Here is a 23,545-nt window from a genome sequence, read left to right as displayed (position 1 = left end):
GGGTCTAGTTTCCAAAATGGTGTCACTTGTGGGGGTTTTCCACTGTTTAGGCACATCAGGGGCACATACGCTAATTATTCAAGCAAATTTTACATTCAAAAAGTCAAATGGCTCTTCTTCTCTTCCGTGCCCTGTCATACGCCCAAACAGTGGTTTTCCCACACATATGGGGTATCGGCGTGCTCAGGAGGAATTGCACAGCAAATTGAATGGTGCAATTTCTCTTGTTATCCTCATGAAAATGCAAAATTGGAGGCTGAAAAACATTTTTGTTGCAAAAATGTGAAAATTGTATTTTTACTGCTCAATGTTCTAAACTTCTGTGAAGCACCTGGGGGTTCAAGGTGCTCACCACACATTTAGATAAGTTCCTTGAGGGGTCTAGTTTCCAAAATGGTGTCACTTGTGGGGGGTTTCCACTGTTTAGGCACATCAGGGGCTCTCCAAACGCAACATAGCGTCCGCTAATTATTCAAGCAAATTTTACAATCAAAAAGTCAAATGGCACTCCTTCCCTTCCGAACCCTGCCATGCGCCCAAACAGTGTTTTTTCCCCACGTATGGGGTATCTGCGTGCTCAGGGGAAATTGCACAACAAATTTTAGGGTCTATTTTTTCCTGTTACCCCTGCAAAAATAAAAAAAATTGGGTCTAAAGTAACATTTTTGTGAAAAAAGTTAAATGTTAATTTTTTTCTTCCACATTCCAAAAATTCCTGTGAAGCACCTGAAGGGTTAATAAAGTTCTTGAATGTGGTTTTGAGAACCTCGAGGGGTGCAGTTTTTAGAATGGTGTCACTTTTGGGTATTTTCTGTCATAAAGACCCCTCAAAGTGACTTCAAATGTGATGTGGTCCCTAAAAAAATGGTTTTGTAAATTTTGTTGGAAAAATGAGAAATCGCTGGTCAACTTTTAACCCTTATAGCTCCCTAATAAAAAAATAATAATTTGGTTCCAAAATTGTGCTTATGTAAAGTAGACATGTGGGAAATGTTATTTATTAACTATTTTGTGTGACATATCTCTCTGATTTAAGGGCATAAAAATTCAAATTTTGAAAATTGCTAAATTTTCGCCAAATTTCCATTTTTTTCACAAATTAACGCAAGTGATATAGAAGAAATTTTACCACAATCATGAAGTACAATATGTCACAAAGAAACATTCTCAGGATCAGCAGGATCCATTGAACCGTTTCAGAGTAATTACCTCATAAAGTGACAGTGGTCAGAATTGTAAAAATTGGCCCGGTCTTTAACGTGCAAACCACCCTTGGGGGTAAAGGGGTTAATATATGCATGCTATTATTTCTTTTTGAGTTAATATACACATGTATCCTTACATATTAAAAATGGTTTCTTCAAAGCTAAGGCATGGAAAAAACAGCCCCCAAGAAAAGAGTATATTATAGCCAAAAAGTTTTTTGTTAAAAAATACCAAATAAATAAATGATAAATACATAAAAGCAAAATGCTGCTAGGAAGCACAGGGACAATAATGAAAAGTATGAAAACTGTGTGTATATTTAGTGGCATACATATCCTAGGAAAGTGATGGCGAACATTTTAGAGACTGAGTGCCCAAATGGCAACCCAAAACTCATTTATTACAAAGTGCCAACACAGCAATTTAACCAGGGGCTGAAGCAGACATCACAGGAGACTTGCAAAATACTCTCCACACACACTGACCCTCTGCACAATACACCCACACACACTGCCCCTCTGCAAAATGCACACTCACACACACACACTGCTCCTCTGCAAAATACACCCACACAAACTGACCCTCTGCAAAATACACCCACACACACTGCTCCTCTGCAAAATACACCCACACAAACTGACCCTCTGCAAAATACACCCACACACACTGCCCCTCTGCAAAATACACACACACACACACACTGCCCCTCTGCAAAACACACACACACACACACTGCCCCTCTGCAAAATACACACACACACACACACACACATACACACTTCTCCTCTGCAAAATACACACACGCACACACTGCCCCTCTGCAAAATACACACACGCACACACTGCTCCTCTGCAAAATACACACACGCACACACTGCTCCTCTGCAAAATATACACACGCACACACTGCCCTTCTGCAAAATACACACAGGCACACACTGCCCCTCTGCAAAATACACACACGCACACACTGCCCCTCTGCAAAATACACACACGCACACACTGCCCCTCTGCAAAATACACTCACGCACACACTGCCCCTCCGCAAAATTCACACACACGCACACACTGCCCCTCTGCTAAATACAGACACGCACACACTGCCCCTCTGCAAAATACACACATGCACTCACTGCCTCTCTGCAAAATACACACACGCACACACTGCCCCTGTGCAAAATTCACACACGCACACACTGCCCCTGTGCAAAATACACACACACACACAATTCCCCTCTGCAAAATACACACACATACACTGCCCCTCTGCAAAATATACACACACTGCCCCTCTGCAAAATACAAACACGTACACACTGCCCCTCTGCAAAATACACACACGCACACACTGCCCCTCTGCAAAATACACACACGCACACACTGCTCCTCTGCAAAATACACACACACGCACACACTGCCCCTCTGCAAAATTCACACGCACACACTGCCCCTCTGCAAAATTCACACACGCACACACTGTCCCTCTGCAAAATACACACACGCACACACTGCCCCTCTGCAAAATACACACAGGCACACACTGCCCCTCTGCAAAATACACACACGCACACACTGCCCCTCTGCAAAATACACACACTGCTCCTCTGCAAAATACACACACGCACACACTGCCCCTCTGCAAAATACACACACACGCACACACTGCCCCTCTGCAAAATTCACACGCACACACTGCCCCTCTGCAAAATTCACACACGCACACACTGTCCCTCTGCAAAATACACACACGCACACACTGCCCCTCTGCAAAATACACACACGCACACACTGCCCCTCTGCAAAATACACACACGCACACACTGCCCCTCTGCAAAATACACACACGCACACACTGCCCCTCTGCAAAATACACACACGCACACACTGCCCCTCTGCAAAATACACACACGCACACACTGCCCCTCTGCAAAATTCACACACACGCACACACTGCCCGTCTGCAAAATTCACACACGCACACACTGCCCCTCTGCAAAAAACACACATGCACTCACTGCCTCTGCAAAATTCACACACGCACACACTGCCCCTCTGCAAAATACACACACGTGTATAAATACAGTGCGCAGACACGCACACACATACAGTGCACAGACACGCACACACACAGTACGCAGACTGGCGCACACAGTACGCAGACACGCACACATACAGTATGCAGACATGCACACACATCCAGTACGCAGACATGCACACACATACACAAACATATACACAGATAAGTACACATACAGGGATACGTACATATACATATTTGAAGACAAATTCACAAAAATACTTATAAACAGACATTAAATATATATACAGTCATACACAGATATACACATCATACATACATGTGCACACACACAGACACATTAGACATTTTTTTAATATGGTGACTCCGGCAACAAGCCTCACTCACCTGCCCCCAGCTTGTCTCCTGTCCAGCTTCTGTGGCCTGTGGCTGTGGAGGGCACGCTGCTTTACTGCCTTCACTTAAATAGACATGGCAACGCGTAGTGCGGCTGTGTCTGCTAGTAATGATGCATTCGGGTTGGCACTGCACCTTTAAATTTTTTTGTATATCTCTCCAAAACACACACGCACACACACACACACTGTCCCACTGAATAAAGCTGCCCCCCCATCTCCACACACTGCCTCTAGCCAAACTGCGCCCCTTTCACATTAATACATTTAATGCTTGGCTCCTCCTGGAGCTCTTGCTAGTGCCCGTGCTCAGCACGCTGTCTCTGCTCCTCTACAGCCCCGGCGCAGGTAGCAGTGTGATGAGGTTAGTAGCTGGATGATGTCATCACACTGCTGCACGTTGGACCCAGGGCTGACAGGCTGTCCTCTGCCTCAGTCCCGGTGCAGCACTGATCAAATGTATTCGCGTCTAAAAGACGCAAATACATTTGAACATGGGATGGGAGCAGAGTGCGTGCGGTGGTGGCCCTAGCATCCGTGCCCACAGAGAGGGCTCCGAGTGCCACCTCGGGCACGTGTGTCATAGGTTCGCCACCGCTGTCCTAGGACTACGAGGGGAGGAAATCCTTCCTCCTATGTAAACTTGGCTGTCTGAGGCCACTACAGTGGCATGTAAAAGTTTGGGCACCCATAGTCAAAATTGCTGTTATTGTGAACAGTTAAGCAAGTTGAAGATATATATATATACATATATTTTGTGGATTATAAGACACACTCCAAATTTTGGGGTGCAAAATAGGAAAAAATGTTGTTTTTTTTTAAATAAAATGGTGCGCCGTTTAATCCTTTTCACCTGGGGGGCAGTGGTGGTGGAGCGGGGGTCACACATACTGGAGATTGGCGGCGAAGGCAGGAGCCGGGCGATGCTGCGGGCCCCATCCTCAGAAGTCGGCTGTGAGCGGAGGTTGGTGGCGGCTGTGGCGGGGCGATCCTGCTGTCCCATCATCAGAAGCCGGCAGTGAGTGGAGGAAAGGTTCTCTATCCCGTACATAGCACTGTGCTTCGGTAAAATGACCGCCGGAGCATGCGCATGCCTAAAATACAAAGAAAATGTGTCATTTTTAACTTTAGGCCTTTTAGAGATCATTTCATGTTCAACTTGCTTAACTGTTCACAATAACAGTAATTTTGACCAGGGATGCAAAAAATTTTACATGACAATGTATATAGATCAAAAGGATAAAGTGTACAAACTAAGTAGACACATGCAATCTAATAGTATAAGGGCCAACCCCATAATAACATTGTCTGACCAGAAGAGAAAACAAGGTAACATGTATGGCACTTATAAGTATGGATAGTTGGCAAAGTGAAGCGGCCCCGTCGCCTCAACGCATGTTTTGTATAACTTCCTCAAGAGGCATGTGAGGGAATTATGCCTCAAGTTCCAGAAAACGTGATTTTGCGTATGTGTTGATGGGGCCATTGACTGTGATGCTGCAGACAGAATTACTGTGTGCTCTGTCAAAAATCATTTTAAGCTCTTTCCACCTATTAAGACGAGCTTCAAGACGCAGTCAACCACATCTTGTATCCCGCCTCAAATAGGCGGATACTGCAAATGATGTCCAACAGAGCACTCAGTCACTCCCTCTGCATCATTACAGTCAATCATCCTGTCAGCGCACATGCACGAATCCAGTTTTCCGGGGATTAAGACGTGAGCCCCAATGGAGACACCGATGTGAGAGTATAACACAGTATGAACATAGCCTTAAAATATAGACACTAAAAAGATGCTTATTTCTCTGTCCATACCACTAGGTTGGCTTTATTGTTAAGTTTAGAAATTGTGATTTCACAATCTTCAACCACAAGATCATAATTAAGGTTAAGCACTGATAATTGTCAATAAGATTTGACTTGCTGTTGGTCTTCCAGTTGTTTTTGCTATTTTTTATGGATCTCACTTAAGGGGATATTATCTTCTCCCAATTCTTGTTGCAAACAAACCACTTTTATACTGCCACATTTCAGCTATCACAGCCCTTCCCTGGTTTGGGAAGTTAGATCGTAAGTTCCATTGGTAAATGATAGTAATGCTAAATACTAAAACTAGATATGTTCCACTATATGTTAACTGGTGAGGCTTAGATAAATAGGTTTTATTGGGAATAAAACAGTTTGCCAAAACCATATGTGTCTTTTCAAGTACATTTCATATCTAATGCTTGTGATTTTGAAACAGCAAGATGCCAGTAAATGTGATATCACACATGGATTATAAGAGAGGCACACAACCTTCAGGAAAAGGTGACTCACAGGGAAAATACAAATAATACAGTGATCAAAAGAAGAAAAACAGCAACAAAGAAGACCAAAAATAAAATATCTAAAACAATGCAGTGGTTTCATTTGCTTTAATATACATTTAGTATTGTTAAATTATGCCTAATCATAAACCATCAAGATAACTATGGCATGGAATGAAAGGGTTTTCCAGCCTTATGTGACTCTGTGGTTATATGCACAAAGTTTTTTCAAGGAGTTTTTTCACCAAAAACGCTTTAAATCTTCCTAAAAAAAATAAAAAAAAATATGAAAACTCCTAAAAAAATTGAGAGATTCTGCTGAAATTCTGCTTCAAAAAGTCAGCAAAAAGACTCAGTGTACACATACCCTATAAGTCCACCCCCAATCTGATGAACAGCTGTTTAACAGCCTGTTTAAACTGGCCGAAAATCAGAATTAAAATTCCAGGTATCTGCCATTGTTAATTTACCTTATTAATGATAATAATAATAATAATTTTTATTTAGATAGCGCCAACATATTCCACAGCATTTTACAATTAAGCGGGGACATGTATATATAATAAATTCAATACCAAGTAAGACAGTTTAAACAGTTACATTAGGAGTGAGGTCCCTGCTTACAAGCTTACAATCTACAAGGTAATGGGGGGACACAATAGGTGAAAAGTGCTTCTTATTTCAGGTCTAGCAATTATAATAAATAGGGATTTTCATATAAGGCTGCATGATCCGGTCATCAGCCAGTGTGTTTAAGTGCAATAATCAAGTATCGAGTGTAGTTATCGTGTGCATGGAGGGTGTGGAGACAGATAAATAGTAGTGTGCAGATTCTGAATAATATTTAGAAGGAGAGAACAGGGGAAAGTTAGTTTACTGAGTTGAGGTGGTAGGCTTGTTTAGAGATAGGTTTTTAAGGCGCGCTTGAAGAAGTGGTGGCTAGGCATCAGTCGGATCGTATGGGGTAAAGCATTCCAGAGAACTGGCGCTGCACGAGAGAAGTATTGGAGATAGAGGTGTGTGGATTATGGGGGATGTTAGTCTTAGGTCATTTGTAGAACAGAGGGCGCGTGTAAGGCAGAGATGAGATGAGGAGATATAAGGCGGTACAGAACTGTGAAGAGCTTTGTAGGTGAGAGCGATGAGTTTATATTGAACCCTGTAGCAAATGGGCAACCAGTGTAATATCTGGCACAAGATAGAGGCATCGGGGAAACGGCAAGACAACCCTGGCTGCTGCATTTAGGACGGATTGGAGAGGAGAAAGTTTGGTAAGGGGGACACCGATCAAAAGAGAGTTGCAGTAATCCAGATAAGAGTGAATAAGAGCAACAGTAAGAGTTTTAGCCATTTCAAAGGTGAGAAAAGGTCGGATTCTGGAGATGTTTTTAAGATGCAGGTGACAAGAGTGGGTGAGTGATCAGATATAGGGAGTAAAGGATATGGAGGTACCTTAATATTATTACGAGATAAAGATGAGCGAGTTGCTTCGCTCAACCTCAGTCCACGTTACAGATCAGTGCGCTCTGGCAATGGACAGGAGCTTCATGAATTTCCTTACCCTTCGAAATCCCAGACTCGGTTTATGACTAGCCTGGCTGGCGAGATGTCACCTGTGCGCCGCTCGGAACACAGATGACATAATGCCAGGTCAGTAAATCAAATGCCATGCTGGGAAATCCTGAAAAATCCTGAAATTCGTGTAGTTCCTGTCTGTGGCCAGAGAGCACTGATCTGGACCATGGACCAAGGATAATTACAGACATTTATGAAACTTTTACACAACAAAAGTGGAAAAGTTCATAGCCTCCCATTTGGTGGCTGTTTTAGTTTTATAAGTGCTTGGAGACTTTGCATTCAGACTGATATCTGTCTTCTGAAGACCAGTCACTCCTTACCTTATGCTTTAATTTAATACAGTGTATCAGAATAGGTAAAGGTGGCCATATGTTTTAACATGCTTCTCCCTTCTTTCCTCTGACATTTTCCATTGGAAAATAATTGATTTTGCCATCTTGAAGACAGGAGTCTCGAGGACAGGAGAAAATATTTTTCTTCTACTGTCATTAAGATTTTTTTTATATGATAGTACATAATCATTCAAATCTATCTTTAAATGATCTATTTCATACACCTAGATATGTTTATGTGTGCATATCAGTTCCTGTTAACTGGCCATCATCATGTGGAACTTTTGTTAATAAATATTTAAAGTTTTATTCATATTCGCTTATCATTGTTCCTGTTTCCGGTTTTCTGCTTTGTCTGTGTCACTTGAAAGTACCATGCCTACTTTCCGAAGGAAGTTCAACATGTTAATGTAGTTGGAGAAAGGAAGAAATGTTGAGGAACCTCTTGAACTTAAACACAATGCATCTTTGTGTGCACTGAACCTTTAGTACTGCTCTTCTGTGTGATAGGATGCTACTTTTTTATTTCTTAAAAAAATTTGGCTGAACAGACCCACCCACGGTGTTTTTATCCCAAATCTGATGACAGTATAAAGTAGTAAGAACTTATGGGAAAATTAGGAATTATTTTTTTCTTATTGCACAGTGTTTGTAAGGAGCATCACCATAGTAGGTGTAGGTGCAGAGATTCTAGTTACCGTACATTGGGGCCCTAAAAGCTAGAGAGGCCCAAGAAGTCCCTTTGTCCCAAATGGGAAGACCAATACAATTGAAGGCCCTTTAATAGTTTGAGGCACTGTTGGAGATTTTATATTGGGGCTCACTAGATTCTGGATACACCACTGGTGTTTGTATATGTTCCCTTGCTGTATATTGTCCCTTTATTCACATTTACAGTATTGTTTCTATAGTAAAGTAGATAAATGGTGTCAAAACATAGCTTGTTTCCCCCTACAGAACCTATCTCCCCCAAGACATAGCTTGAAGCTTCTCTTCCTCCCCAATTCAAATGCTGCATCCCTTTTACCATGTGCTGTTTATAACATTGGTGTCATCTTAGGTGGTAGTGAGGCTGTTGGAACCTCTAGGACACCAGGATGGAAAAACCTTAATCCCTTAATGATCCATTTATGCACTTTTGATTTCTCCTCCTCTTCTTCCAAAATCCATAACTTTTTTTATTATTCCATCAACATAGCGGCATGATGGCTTGCTTTTTGTGGGACGAGTTCTAGCTTTGTATGACATCAGTCATTGTACTATATCATTTCATAATATTAACCCTTTTAAGATGTAATAGTACTTCCTATGTGTAGTCCACATGTATGGAGCATGTTCAGGAACTGAGACCGCACCATACCCAGCAGAAGCCGACTGTTTGCCCGTTTTTCACAGGAAGGCGCCATTTTGGCTATATACTGCAATTCAGAACATATGAGCAAAGGTTTAATTCCCCTAAGGAGGGTTAAAAAGTAATGTAAAGAAAAATGTAAAGTTTTTTAAAATATTGAAAAAATATATCAAAAAATTCAAATCATCCCTCTTTTCACCCCTTAAAAATAAATAAATAAGAAGCATATTTGGTACCACCGTTTCTTTAAAAGTCCAAGATCTATCAAAATATAAAGTCATGTGGTCATGAATGTTTTAAGGGGGTTGTTCCACATTGGTCTGTAGTGGATCACCTATCTGTAGTGCAGTGTTTGGGTATCTTTGGCAGTCCCATGGACAATTAACGGAGTTATGGTCAACATGCTCAACCTCCACTCTATACAAATGAGGATCTGGAGAGTCCTGTTTTTTCGATCAGTGAGAGTCCCAGTGGTTGGACTCCCAGCGATCAGTAAGTTATATGATAGGTGTTACCAATTTTTTTTTTACAAATCCTTAAAGAGTACCTAAACTTTAGAACTTTTTTTTATATTTGAGTGCTCTTCTATGCAAGCAGATCGGTGGGGTCTGGGTCCTGAGAAGCCTATGATTTCTATTGAATCCTCACTACACACAGGAGCTGTGCTCTTCTGTCACCTGGGCTGTGCTCTCCTGTCACCTGGGCTGTGCGCTCCTGTCACCAGGGCTGTGCGCTCCTGTCACCAGGGCTGTTCAAGTTTTTTATGGGTGATTGGTAGGGATCTCCGGGTCTGGAACTCAACCGATCTGCTTGCAATTAAAAGGGCACAAAGATGTACAAAAGTCCTAAAGTTAAACTTTAATAAATATTAATGACCAAAATTATTAAACAATTTAATATAGCAATATACAATTAATTATAATTAATTATAACATTGTTATAGCATTTTATAGAATTGTCATACCCCATATGAATACTATATATTTCTAATGTTTTCTTGTTTTGTATTTTCAGATGGCGCAGATGTAGAAGATGATCCATCTTGCTCATGGCCAGCATCATCGCCGTCTAGTAAAGATCAGACATCACCCAGCCACGGAGAAGGTTGCGATTTTGGTGAAGAGGAGGGTATTCCTGGTTTGCCGTATCCCTGCCAGTTCTGTGACAAATCCTTCAGTCGCCTCAGCTATTTAAAACACCATGAACAGAGTCACAGTGACAAACTCCCTTTTAAGTGCACATATTGTAGTAGATTGTTCAAGCACAAAAGAAGCAGAGATCGCCATATAAAACTGCATACTGGAGACAAAAAATATCACTGCAGTGAGTGTGATGCAGCATTTTCTAGAAGTGATCATCTTAAAATTCATTTAAAGACTCATACTTCCAACAAGCCATATAAGTGTGCCATCTGTAGAAGGGGGTTCCTTTCTTCAAGCTCTTTGCATGGTCACATGCAGGTACATGAGAGAAATAAAGATTGTTCACAGTCTGGTGGCAGAATGGAAGAATGGAAATTGAAGGACACCCAGAAATGCAGTCAGTGTGAAGAGGGGTTTGACTTTCCGGAGGATCTGCAGAAACATATCGCGGAATGTCACCCTGAATGTTCTCCAAATGATGATAGAGGTGCTCTCCAGTGTATGTATTGCCACGAACTTTTCGTTGAAGAAACCTCTCTTTTGAATCACATGGATCAAATTCATAGCAACGAGAAAAAAAACTCTTGTAGCATTTGCTCAGAAAATTTCCACAGTATAGAGGAGCTCTATAGCCATATGGATAGTCATCAACACCCCGAATCCTGTAATCCAAGCAACAGTCCTTCTTTAGTTACTGTAGGATATACATCAGTATCGAGTACCACCCCCGATTCAAACCTGTCTGTAGACAGTTCCACAATGGTGGATATTGCTCCGCCACTGCCTAAAAGTCGCGGCAGGAAAAGAGCTTCTCAGCAAACTGGTGATCTTAATGCGCCTTCAAACAAGCAAGCTAAAGTCACATACAGCTGCATCTACTGCAGCAAACAATTATTTTCTAGCCTTGCTGTCCTCCAGATACATCTTAAAACTATGCATTTAGATAAACCAGAGCAGGCTCATATCTGTCAGTACTGCTTAGAAGTATTACCTTCTCTCTACAATCTAAATGAACATCTCAAACAGGTACATGAAACTCAGGATCCAGCATTAATCGTTTCCACTATGCCTGCCATGGTGTATCAATGCAACTTTTGCTCTGAAATATTCAATGACCTTAACATACTCCAAGAGCACATTAGAAGTTCACATGGGTTTCCAAATCCAGTCGCAAAAGACAGTAATGCATTCTTCTGTCCCCATTGTTACATGGGATTTCTCACAGACTCTTCCTTAGAGGAGCACATTCGTCAAGTCCATTGTGACCTCAGCAGTTCCCGGTTTGGTTCTCCAGTATTGGGTACCCCAAAAGAGCCAGTAGTTGAAGTATACTCTTGCTCGTACTGTACCAATTCACCTATCTTTAATAGTGTTCTTAAATTAAACAAGCATATCAAGGAAAATCACAAGAACATTCCGTTGGCATTAAATTACATCCATAATGGGAAGAAATCTAGGGCTCTGAGTCCCTTATCTCCTGTTACTTTGGATCAATCCTCCTTAAAGATGATGCAGACCATTGGTGGCAATCCTTCAAGACCTGCAGGCGAGTACATCTGCAATCAATGTGGTGCCAAGTATTCATCCCTCGATGGTTTTCAGACTCACTTAAAAACTCATCTTGATACCGTTCTGCCAAAATTGACATGCCCCCAGTGCAACAAAGATTTTCCAAACCAAGAATCTCTTTTAAAGCATGTTACCATTCACTTTATGATCACATCTACATATTATATTTGTGAGAGTTGTGACAAACAATTTACTTCAGTGGATGATTTGCAGAAGCACTTGCTAGACATGCATACATTTGTTTTCTTCCGTTGCACACTATGCCAGGAAGTGTTTGACTCCAAAGTCTCCATTCAGCTTCACTTGGCTGTGAAACACAGCAATGAGAAGAAAGTATACCGTTGCACTTCCTGTAACTGGGACTTTCGCACAGAAACTGACTTACAGCTTCATGTAAAGCACAACCACCTGGAGAACCAGGGAAAAATCCACAAGTGCATTTTCTGTGGCGAGTCCTTTGGCACAGAAGTAGAGCTACAGTGCCACATTACGACACACAGCAAAAAATATAATTGCAAATTTTGCAGTAAAGCTTTTCATGCCATCATTTTATTAGAAAAACATTTGAGGGAAAAACATTGCGTATTTGAAGCCAAAACACAAAACTGTGGAACCAATGGAGCTCCAGAACAAGTGCAGAAAGAAGAGGTAGAACTTCAGACCTTATTGACTAACAATCAAGAGTCTCATAATAGTCATGATGGCAGTGAGGAAGATATAGATACCGCTGAACCAATGTACGGCTGCGATATATGTGGTGCTGCCTACACTATGGATTCTTTATTGCAGAACCACCAACTCCGAGATCACAATATTCGACCTGGAGAAAGTGCAATTGTCAAGAGAAAGGCTGAGTTAATTAAAGGCAATTATAAGTGCAATGTCTGTTCTCGTACATTTTTTTCTGAAAATGGTCTGAGAGAGCACATGCAGACACATCTCGGTCCAGTAAAGCATTACATGTGTCCGATATGTGGGGAACGATTCCCATCTTTGTTAACTCTTACAGAACACAAAGTTACACATAGTAAGAGTCTGGACACTGGAAACTGCAGAATTTGTAAACTTCCCCTACATAGTGAGGATGATTTCTTAGAACATTGTCAAATGCATCCAGACCTGAGAAATTCATTGACAGGGTTTCGTTGTGTAGTATGCATGCAGACCGTGACCTCAACTCTGGAGCTCAAGATTCATGGCACATTTCATATGCAGAAAACCGGAAACGGATCTGCAATTCAGTCCACTGGACGTGCACCTAACTTACAGAAGTTGTTCAAGTGTGCTTCTTGTCTAAAAGAGTTTCGCTCTAAACAGGACTTGGTGAAGCTTGATATTAATGGTTTGCCCTACGGCCTTTGTGCTATTTGTGTTAATCTTAGTAAAAGTGCCAGTCCAACTACCAATGTGATTTTAAGCACTAACAGGCCTTCTCTAAGTCAGCCTGACAATATACCCTGTGTAGATGGTAAAAATAAGGCCTCCATGATGAAGACCCGATGCTCTAGTTGCAATGTTAAATTTGAATCTGAAAGTGAACTCCAAAATCACATTCAGACTGTCCACCGAGAGCAAGGATCTGAAAACAATACAACTCAGCTGAAAACGCCACAAGTGTCACCAATGCCCCGCATCAGCCCTTCTCAATCAGATGAGGTAACTATATTCTCACTATATGCAATGAATGACATTTTCTTGCTTAACTCATTTTGAACCTTTCCTTATTCTGGCATCTGTTTTTAAAGAACACCTGTCTACTCACTTTACATGTATTTTAAATGGAATCCGTCAGCAGGTTTTTGCTACCTCATCTGAGAGCAGCATATTAGGAAAAGAGACCCTGATTCCAATGATGTATCACTTACTTTACTGGGTGCAGCAGATGTGACACAATCAGGGCAGCGATAATCTCCTGGTGATAGAACCTTCATTGTATGGAAACAGCACACAGCCTAATGCCTAATAAGTGACACATTCTTGAAATCTGTCTCTCTGCCCCAAACTCATGCTGTCTTCAGATTACAAAGTAAAAAGCTGCTGACAGATTCCCTTTAAGTAAATAATTGCATTTTCCATACTCTAACAATTCTAGAGCATCTTTTCTTACTGCTCTCTGTTGTGCTGTTGTTCTGATTAGAAACCTATAAATTAATGGACAACTGGGTATTTACAGTTTTGGGATTGTCCCTACACCATCTCATACTGTCCAATCACTGCTGACTATGCCAGTCTAAGGACACACCCTTTCACAATATGAATGGTAACACCCAGTTGTCAGTTTATCTAGGCATACATTTTTTGGAGGAGAGCAGAGGAAGAACACAACATAGATTTATGAGAAAAGATGCACGAGAATTATTGCAATCCATGAGTTTTATTGATGTATATCTAAAAGAATTTGCCTCTTTCAGGCTTTTTTTCATTAAGCTAAATTTCCATGATAAGTATTTGGTGCATTTTTGATGCTTCATATTTTGGCTGCTCAAAAAAACGCAGCATATCACATTACCAGCAAAGCAGATGGGATTTATCAAAATTTCTTGCCCACTGTGCTGTTTTTTTTTTTTTACTCTCCGTTGCAGTAAATGTACGTTTTATTTGTGGATTTTTTCCTTAGACTTCAGATGAGGAAAATCCCCAGGTAAAAAAACGTACATTTGTATTCCCACGTATTATTCTTCTTGGAACCTAATTTTATAACTATATTCCAAGGAGAAAAAAAAAAATATATATATATATATATATATGTATGTATATATTTATATATATATATAGTAAAAATCTGTAATTCTGGATGCAGATTACCTTGGGTTTTATGGCATTTCATTTTGTGAAGAATATCACTGCACAAGATATAAACCCATGTCAGTAAATTAGATGACAGGTAATTTATAATAGTTTGACTTTCCATCATGGTATTATTCTTGTAAAAGGCAAGTCTGTGATTTGAAAAGGTTACGGACCCTACAGAAGTGGCCACACATAGAGCGGATGGGGAATGGATGCCCGTGTTTGCTTCACAGGACCTTCCTTTGATGAGGCGTGACCTGAAGATATAAAGGGCTTAAATTATTATTTTGTAATTTTCAGCACCACATAAAATGAAGAGTGTGAACGGAAGTAGATTGGAAGCTACGTCTAGGGAGCCTCTGCATCACTATGCTTGCTTAGAAGAAGGCGTAAAATCACCACTTACATGTACTACCTCTATAAATATTACATATAGCATATTGCAATAGTCAGTGCAGCAAGATGAAATTCACACAGATACACAGATCATTTTCTTTGACAACTTAATCTTGTGGAGAGCACTACAGATTCTATTGCAATAAAAAAATGTAACATCCACATTTGACATTTAAAGGGACACATAGTCATCACTTTCCTAGTTTAATTTTACCACAACATAGTAAAGGTCACATCCTCTGTGAAATATGGGGATTTCATTGAAGTTCATTTTTTTTTCCAACGGCGTTACAGCAGATTATGAAAATAATATCAGTGGTGTTTTCATAGCTGGTTTTCTTCTTAGTCCTCTGTCACTGTAGGTCAGTCTGGCTGTGCCTCTAGTGGCCGCACTCAAACCTTGGCTTGCCACATCCCACGCGCTTCACTATTCCTTCATGTGCAGTGTAGCAAAGTATGGGTTTTAATTAAGCCCTTGAAGATTCACGCTACATTTCTACTATATACAATTTTTGTTTGAAATTGATCTGGGCCTTCACCTTAGAAATCCCCTTCTGAGGGATTACATCTTATTGAAAATTCAAGAAAGACGATATTTCCCTGTAGATGGTACAGTATCAAGTGTTGATAGCGCTCAACATTCTGAGTAATTGAGGGGAGGAGAGAAGTTGTTCACTAAATTGATGATTTCTGGATTGCTGTTTGCCAGAGAAGTTGAAATCTTCAGTCCTGTGTATCTGTAGATCTCTGTGCACTCACTAGTTTTTTATTAATAGGCCTGAAGGAAAACAGGAGAGATTGGTATCATAAGATAAAATGTAACTGCCACAGATGGCAAGTATAACGGGTGTATGATAAGACAAATACACACCAACTGCAAACCAGGAAAGTAACTCATGCAGCTTGATCTAAACTAATTTTTACTTCATTTAATTCCTTCCCAATGTATGATATACAAGTATGTGATATGTTGGGTCCAGGGGCGTGCATAGAAATTATGTGGCCCCATAGCAGAAGTTTTAATTGCACCCTCTCCCACCCCAAAAAAATTAAATTAATAATATATATTCAGCAGGATCACAGAAGAGCCTACCTCACAACTCTGCAGTCCTCATAAAGTAATTCTCATCTTACTGAAGCCATAGATTCCCTTTCATTGCACCCATAAAGTATGATTCCGACAAACGTGTCCCTCAAATGCAGTATGGTACCCCCACAGTGAATTCCTCCACAGTACCCTCCATACATACAGTATGATGACCCTACTGTACCCCACCTTAACTCCCCCGGCAAAGTATGGTGACCCCAACACAGTGTGATCCCCCAACTATGACCCTCACACAGTCCTCCGTGCAGTATAATGGGCCTACATACAGTATAATGGCCCCACTCCTCTCCACACTGTATAATGGCCCCCACTAACCCTCCAAGCAAGATCCAGCTTTTTGTGTAACAAGCTGTAGTATTTATTGCTACCATTTTTGATGACATAACTTTTTGATCACTTTTTTTTTTTTTTTATTGTGAGGTGGACTGTACAAAAATGGCAGCTTTGGCGTTGCAATTTTTATAGTGTATCCTTATACACTTTTCTATATAGTGCGAGTTACTGTGGATGCTACAATAGCAAATATGTCACTTTTTTTAGCTACTTTTTTTTTCAGATTTGAATATTCTTTTGAGGGATTGAGGAGGGAAATGGAGTTTTGGGGAGGGTATTTTTCTTTTTTTTTTTTACACTTAAATACATTTTCTTTCACCTTTTTTCTTTACAATATCTATTAGCTGCCCAAGGGGACTTTAACATACAATCTGATGGCATTTTCAATACACAGCATTCCTTTAACAGTGCTGTGTATTACACTAGAATGGCAGTGCTTGACTGACTATGGTGTATGGCAGACCTTGAAGTCTTTGTCAGGCCTCCTGTTGTCATAGCAACCCATCAGCACCCATGATCGCACTGCGGGCTGCCAAAGGGCTTACTCCTCATGTGCCGCTGTCACGCTTGACAACGGCATATAAGAAGTTAAATTGCTAGGATCAGCGAGATTGCATCGGTGCTGTACCAGAAACTGTACCATGCTGTCGGCATGAAGTGACCTGTGCTTATTATGGATATGTACGTCAAATAGCGCTAGGGGGTTCAATTTTGCATTTTATGATCAGACACACAATTTTTCAAAATGGATTATACAGCCATTCTGACATGGTTTTTCAAAGTAAGTACACCATCCTGGTGGCTTTATATAGACTCCTCTGTCCCAGACCAAGGCATCACCAGTGTTTTATCAGTAGACTCTAATATGCAAACTGTTTCTTCATAGAAGAGGACTAGAACTCTAGTGCCACCTATTGGAAGCAGCAATCCTAGAAGTCAATATCAACTCTTTAATGAGCCTTGCAATATGACTTGGGATAAAAGCCAATGCCGCATCTCAATTTGCAGGCACGGTGGTGCAGGGTGTTACCCTTCATCAGTGGAAAGTATGAGATCTGATTGGGCTAGGTGAGAGGCTTAAGACTGGGATCTAGTGGGTAACGTTTCTCCTTTTGGATAGTGACAAGCCAAGCATGGCATATCAGAGTGAGGATATTTATAAACCATGCATGCTCCTTTGGGAAATTTAATATGCAAATTGTCTCTTCAGAGAGGAAGAGGACTAGAACTCTAGTGCCACCTATTGGAAGCAGCAATCCTAAAAGCCAATATCGACTCTTTAACGAGCATTGCAATATGACTTTGCTGCTTTCTATAGGTGGAGCTAGAGTTCTAATCCTCTTCCTCCCTGAAGAGATCATTTGCATATTTAATTTCCCGGAGGAGCATGCATGGCTTATAAGTCTCCTCACTCTGATATGCCAGGCTTGGCTCGTCACTCTCCAAAAGGAGAAACGTTACCCCTTACCCTCCATGAGTAGACTCTGAATAACTCTACATGAGTCTAATCCAGTCCTGCATAATTTCTATATAGATATTGATGGAGATATCTTAAACCTCCAAATGGATAATAACCATCTACATGTTCAGATTCGATACTATTTACATAAACCAACACTTTCATTGATTTTCACCTTGGAATTGCAATTTTGTTGTCTGTTTTGTAGAGTTTAGGTCAGAACATCATTATACACTTCAGTATAGAATTGCAAGAGCAGCCGCTGAGACAGGAACTGACTGTTTCCTCTTACAAGGAACTAGCCCATAATTTATATATTAAAGTCTGTCTAGTTGTTTATGGTAAAATAAACAAACTTGTGATAGAGTATCCTGATAAACCCCCACTTTCCTGTTTTCCCAACCTGTTTTTCTCTTCCTCATGTGACCGTATGATATTTATTTTTTACCCCCAAAAACCTCCTTCCTTTTATTTGGGTTCTGTGAATTTTAAACTCTTATCTATCCCCTACAACTACCACACACATTTTTAATGTGAATATCTGCTTGTAGTATGCAAAACCTTCCACATTCTCATTCTTTGTTCTAATTATTAAAGATATGGGGGTTCTCCTGGACTTGGAGCATATATGTTCTCTTTCCATTTGTGCAGGTTTCTTTTGGCTACTAAAAGATACTTGTGAAGGATGGCACCAGAGATTGCTATGCATTAACACTGAACACAGCTTTGCTATCTGTTTCCTACTAGCTATTCTACATATCTCCCTATTCCGAGACCCAGGCGGACATTTGCCATGTTCTGGGGATCTCAGAAATATAGGCTATGTACGGCTAGGACATATATTATCTCCATAACTCCTTATGGAATTTCTAGCTGTCTGTACAAAGCAGACCGCATGGTTTGGGGTCTTGCTGGAGGAGCTCGAATTCTAGCTAGCTGGTGGGGATGTGAGTCCTGACTTTACAGCTGAAAGGCGGGACCATCTACGGAGCCAAATTTCTTGTTAACCACTTCGCGCCAGAGCCTGTTTTTGCCTTCGTGACCGGGCCAATTTTTTCAATTCTGACCACTGTCACTTTATGAGGTAATTACTCTGGAACGCTTCAACGGATCCCCCTGATTCTGAGATTGTTTTTTTGTGACATATTGTACTTCATGATAGTGGTAAAATTTCTTCGATATCACTTGCGTTTATTTGTGAAAAAATCGGAAATTTGGCGAAAATTTTGAAAATTTTGCAATTTTCAAACTTTGAATTTTCATGCCCTTTAATCAGAGAGATATATCACACAAAATAGTTAATGAATAACATTTCCCACATGTCTACTTCACATAAGCACAATTTTGGAACCAAAATTTTTTTCTGTTAGGAAGCTATAAGGGTTAAAAGTTGACCAGCGATTTCTCATTTTTACAACAAAATTTACAAAAACATTTTTTTAGGGACCACATCTTATTTGAAGTGACTTTGAGGAGCCTTTATGACAGAAAATACCCAAAAGTGATACCATTCTAAAAACTGCGCCCCTCAAGGTGCTCAAAACCACATTCAAGAAGTTTATTAACCCTTCAGGTGCTTCACAGGAATTTTTGGAATGTGGAAGAAAACAATGAACATTTAACTTTTTTTCACAAAACTGCTACTTTAGCCTCAAATTTTTAATTTTCACAAGGGCAGCCAGAAAAAATGGACCCCAAAATGTGTTGTGCAATTTCTCCTGAGCACGCTGATACCCCATATGTGGTGCAAAGCCACTGTTTGGGCGCACGGCATGGCTCGGAAGGTAAGGAGCGCCATTTGACTTTTGGAATGGAAATTTGACTGGAATCGATAGCGGACGCCATGTTGCATTTGGAGAGCCCCTGAGGTGCCTAAACAGAGGAAACCCACAACAAGTGACCGAATTTTACAATCTACTCCTCTGTATAAATTAATCTAGTGGTGGGAAAATAAGTAGGTAAATGGTCACTAAACCCATAGATGAATTCCCACAGAGGTGTCATTTCCATAATGGGGTCACTTCAGGGGGGATTATGCTGTTCTGGCACTTTTCAGAGTACCAGAGCTAAAGAATCCCCCCTGAAGTGACCCCATTTTGGAAATGACACCCCTCTGGGAATTCATCTATGGGTTTAGTGACCATTTTAACTCGATGGATGATTTCCAGAAACAAGCACGCAATGGAAGGTTTAAATTCTGGAGAACCCCCCCTGGAAATTAAGTGAGCTCTACTCGAATATGTCATTCACTAAATGAACCAAATGTTTGAATGACAAATTGGGATACATTTTTACAGTTTAAAAACGTGGTTCTGTGTGGTAGATTTTAAAGCAGTCAGTGACGCATAAGGCTGGCAATGATGGGCATTGTGGGCAATAGTAGCGGGTATCACGCCTCATTCCTCTCTTAATACATACACATCTTTTCTGGGGGTTCCTTCTTGTTTCCGTTGCTGGAATAAGTGCAATAAAATGTCGCTCAGTGAGTCTTTTCACATCCTCAGATTCTAATGGATGAGCGGGGCTAACACTTTGAAAGACAAGATTTTCAATTACCTTTTCTTGATAATCAAGAAAATGATCTGAATTTCCTGCTTTTTTGTACAACACAAAAGAATTGTATGTGGCCACCTGAAACAAATAGATAACCAACTTTTTATACCAGATATAGGACTTTCTTGATACCTGGTATGGCTGTAGAACCTGGTCTGCAAGGTCCACACCCCCCATGTGTTTGTTGTAGTCAATGACTGACACAGGTTTTTGCTTCGGAGTGGTGGATCCTAGTTCTACAGTGGCCCTTGTGGCATCTGTGTGGATCGAGCTGAGGACAAAAATATCCCTCTTATCCCTATATTTCAGGGCAAGCAGCTCTCCGTTGCGTACAGCCCCTGACTGCCCCTTTTGGAACTTTTGGTTGACCAATGGTTGTGGAAACCCCTGACGGTTTTTACGGATCGTCCCACAAGCCCCGATGTTGAGTTCAACCAGACTTTTAAATAGGGGTATGCTGGTGTAATAATTGTCCACATATAGATTGTAGCCTTTTTGAAAAAATGGACTTATCAGCTCCCAAACAATTTTTGCAGATGTCCCCAGATAAGTAGGGCATCCTGGTGGGTTTAGTTGGCTATCTTTCCCCTCATATACAGTTATATGAAAAAGTTTGGGCACCCCTATTAATCTTAAGCTTATTGTTTTATAAAAATTGGTGTTTTTGCAACAGCTATTTCAGTTTGATATATGTAATAACTGTTGGACACAGTAATGTTTCTGCCTTGAAATGAGGTTTATTGTACTAACAGAAAATGTGCAATCTGCATTCAAACAAAATTTGACAGGTGCATAAGTATGGGCACCTCACCAGAAAAGTGACATTAATATTTAGTAGATCCTCCTTTTGCAAAAATAACAGCCTCTAGTTGCTTCCTGTAGCTTTTAATGAGTTCCTGGATCCTGGATGAAGGTATTTTTGACCATTCCTCTTTACAAAACAATTCCAGTTGAGTTAAGTTTGATGGTCGCCGAGCATGGACAGCCCTCTTCAAATGATCCCACAGATGTTCAATGATATTCAGGTCTGGGGACTGGGATGGCCATTCCAGAACATTGTAATTGTTCCTCTGCATGAATGCCTGAGTAGATTTGGAGCGGTGTTTGGGTCATTGACTTGCTGAAAGATCCATCCCCTGCGTAACTTCAACTTTGTCACTGATTCTTGAACATTATTGTCAAGAATCTGCTGATACTGAGTGGAATCCATGCGTCTCTCAACTTTAACAAGATTCCCGGTGCCGGCATTGGCCACACAGCCCCAAAGCATGATGGAACCTCCACCAAATTTTACTGTGGGTAGCAAGTGTTTTTCTTGGAATGCTGTGTTTTTTTGCCGCCATGCATAACGCCTTTTTGTATGACCAAACAAATCAATCTTGGTTTCATCAGTCCACAGGACCTTCTTCCAAAAAGAAATTGGCTTCTCCAAATGTGCTTTTGCATACCTCAGCCGACTCTGTTTGTGGCGTGCTTGCAGAAACGGCTTCTTTCGCATCACTCTCCCATACAGCTTCTCCTTGTGCGAAGTGCGTTGTATAGTTGACCGATGCACAGTGACACCATCTGCAGCAAGTTGATGCTGCAGCTTTCTGGAGGTGGTCTGAGGATTGTCCTTGACTTATCTCACCATTCTTCTTCTCTGCTTTTCTGATGTTTTTCTTGGCCTGCCACTTCTGGCCTTAACAAGAACTGACCCTGTGTTCTTCTATTTCCTTACTATGTTCCTCACAGTGGAAACTGACAGGTTAAATCTCTGAGACAGCTTTTTGTATCCTTCCCCTGAACAACTATGCTGAATAATCTTTGTTTTCAGATCATTTGACAGTTGTTTTGAGGAGCCCATGATGCCACTCTTCAGAGGAGATTCAAACAGGAGAACAACTTGCAAGTGGCCACTTTAAGTAGCTTTTCTCATGATTGCATACACCTGGCTATGAAGTTCAAAGCTCAATGAGGTTACAAAACCAAAAAAAGTGCTTTAGTAAGTCAGTAAAAAGTAGGTAGGAGTATTTAAAACAAGAAAATGATAAGGGTGCCCATACTTATGCACCTGTCAAATTTTGTTTGAATGCAGATTGCACATTTTCTGTTAGTACAATAAACCTCATTTCAAGGCAGAAACATTACTGTGTCCAACAGTTATTACATATATCAAACTGAAATAGCTGTTGCGAAAACACCAATTTTTATAAAACATTAAGCTTAAGATTAATAGGGGTGCCCAAACTTTTTCATATAACTGTATGCGGAAAGCGGATGTGTATCCGGTTGAACTTTCGCACATTTTATAGATCTTTATTCCAAACCTTGCCCTTTTAGATGGGATAAATTGCTTGAGGTGCAGTCTTCCTTTGAATTTTACAAGGGACTCATCTATAGAAATATTTTGTGTTGGGGTGTAGAGGCTTAAGAATTTTTCTGACAAATTTTCAATGATGGGTCTAATTTTATATAACCTGTCATGTTCTGGGGCATTTCTGGGCAGGCATTGACTATTGTCGTTAAAATGCCAAAACCGCATGAGCATTTCATAACGGGTCCTAGGCAGAATGACTGAAAACATAGGGGTGGCTTGAACAGGGTGGTTGGACCAGTAGGATCGAATGCTCGGTTTTTTAACAAGCCCCATGGCAAATGTAAGTCCTAAAAATTTTTTTATTTCCGGGACATTAGTTGGTGTCCATAAATTTGCCCTAGCATAGTAAGATCGGGGATTCTGGCTTATGAATTGGGATGCATATAAATTTGTTTGCACGACAATATGCTCTAGCAAGCTGTCTGTAAAAAAACAAATTAAAAAAATGAATTGGTCCAAAATCTTCCACCTCCACATTTATACCAGGATTGGCGTTGAAATCAGGGCTGAATGGAGCAGCCGAATCCGAAGCCTCCCATCTGGGAAATGCTAGATCATGTGGCAAAGCCCCTTGTACACTGGCGTGCGCCAATTCACTAGTAGCAGGGACAGCGCTTGTACTGG

The 23,545-nt window shown here is 40.8% G+C and overlaps 1 protein-coding gene across 3 annotated transcripts in view; it reads left to right on the top strand.

Moving 5' to 3' along the window:
- Window positions 1-23,545, top strand: part of ZNF521 (zinc finger protein 521) — a 477,609-nt gene that overhangs the window by 164,521 nt on the left and 289,543 nt on the right. For all 3 annotated transcript variants that reach the window (XM_073679187.1, XM_073679189.1, XM_073679190.1), the window contains one exon: window positions 10,227-13,579. In XM_073679187.1, the coding sequence (XP_073535288.1) occupies window positions 10,227-13,579 (3,353 nt within the window). The remainder of the gene's footprint in view (window positions 1-10,226; window positions 13,580-23,545) is intronic.

The sequence above is a fragment of the Phyllobates terribilis genome, unplaced genomic scaffold (assembly GCF_046119375.1).
Source record: "Phyllobates terribilis strain yellow unplaced genomic scaffold, ASM4611937v1 Scaffold_4__5_contigs__length_816908805, whole genome shotgun sequence".
In the NCBI taxonomy this organism is placed as follows: domain Eukaryota; kingdom Metazoa; phylum Chordata; class Amphibia; order Anura; family Dendrobatidae; genus Phyllobates; species Phyllobates terribilis.
The sequence above is the reverse complement of the archived record's forward strand: the minus strand, read 5'-3'. Positions and strand labels throughout refer to the sequence as shown.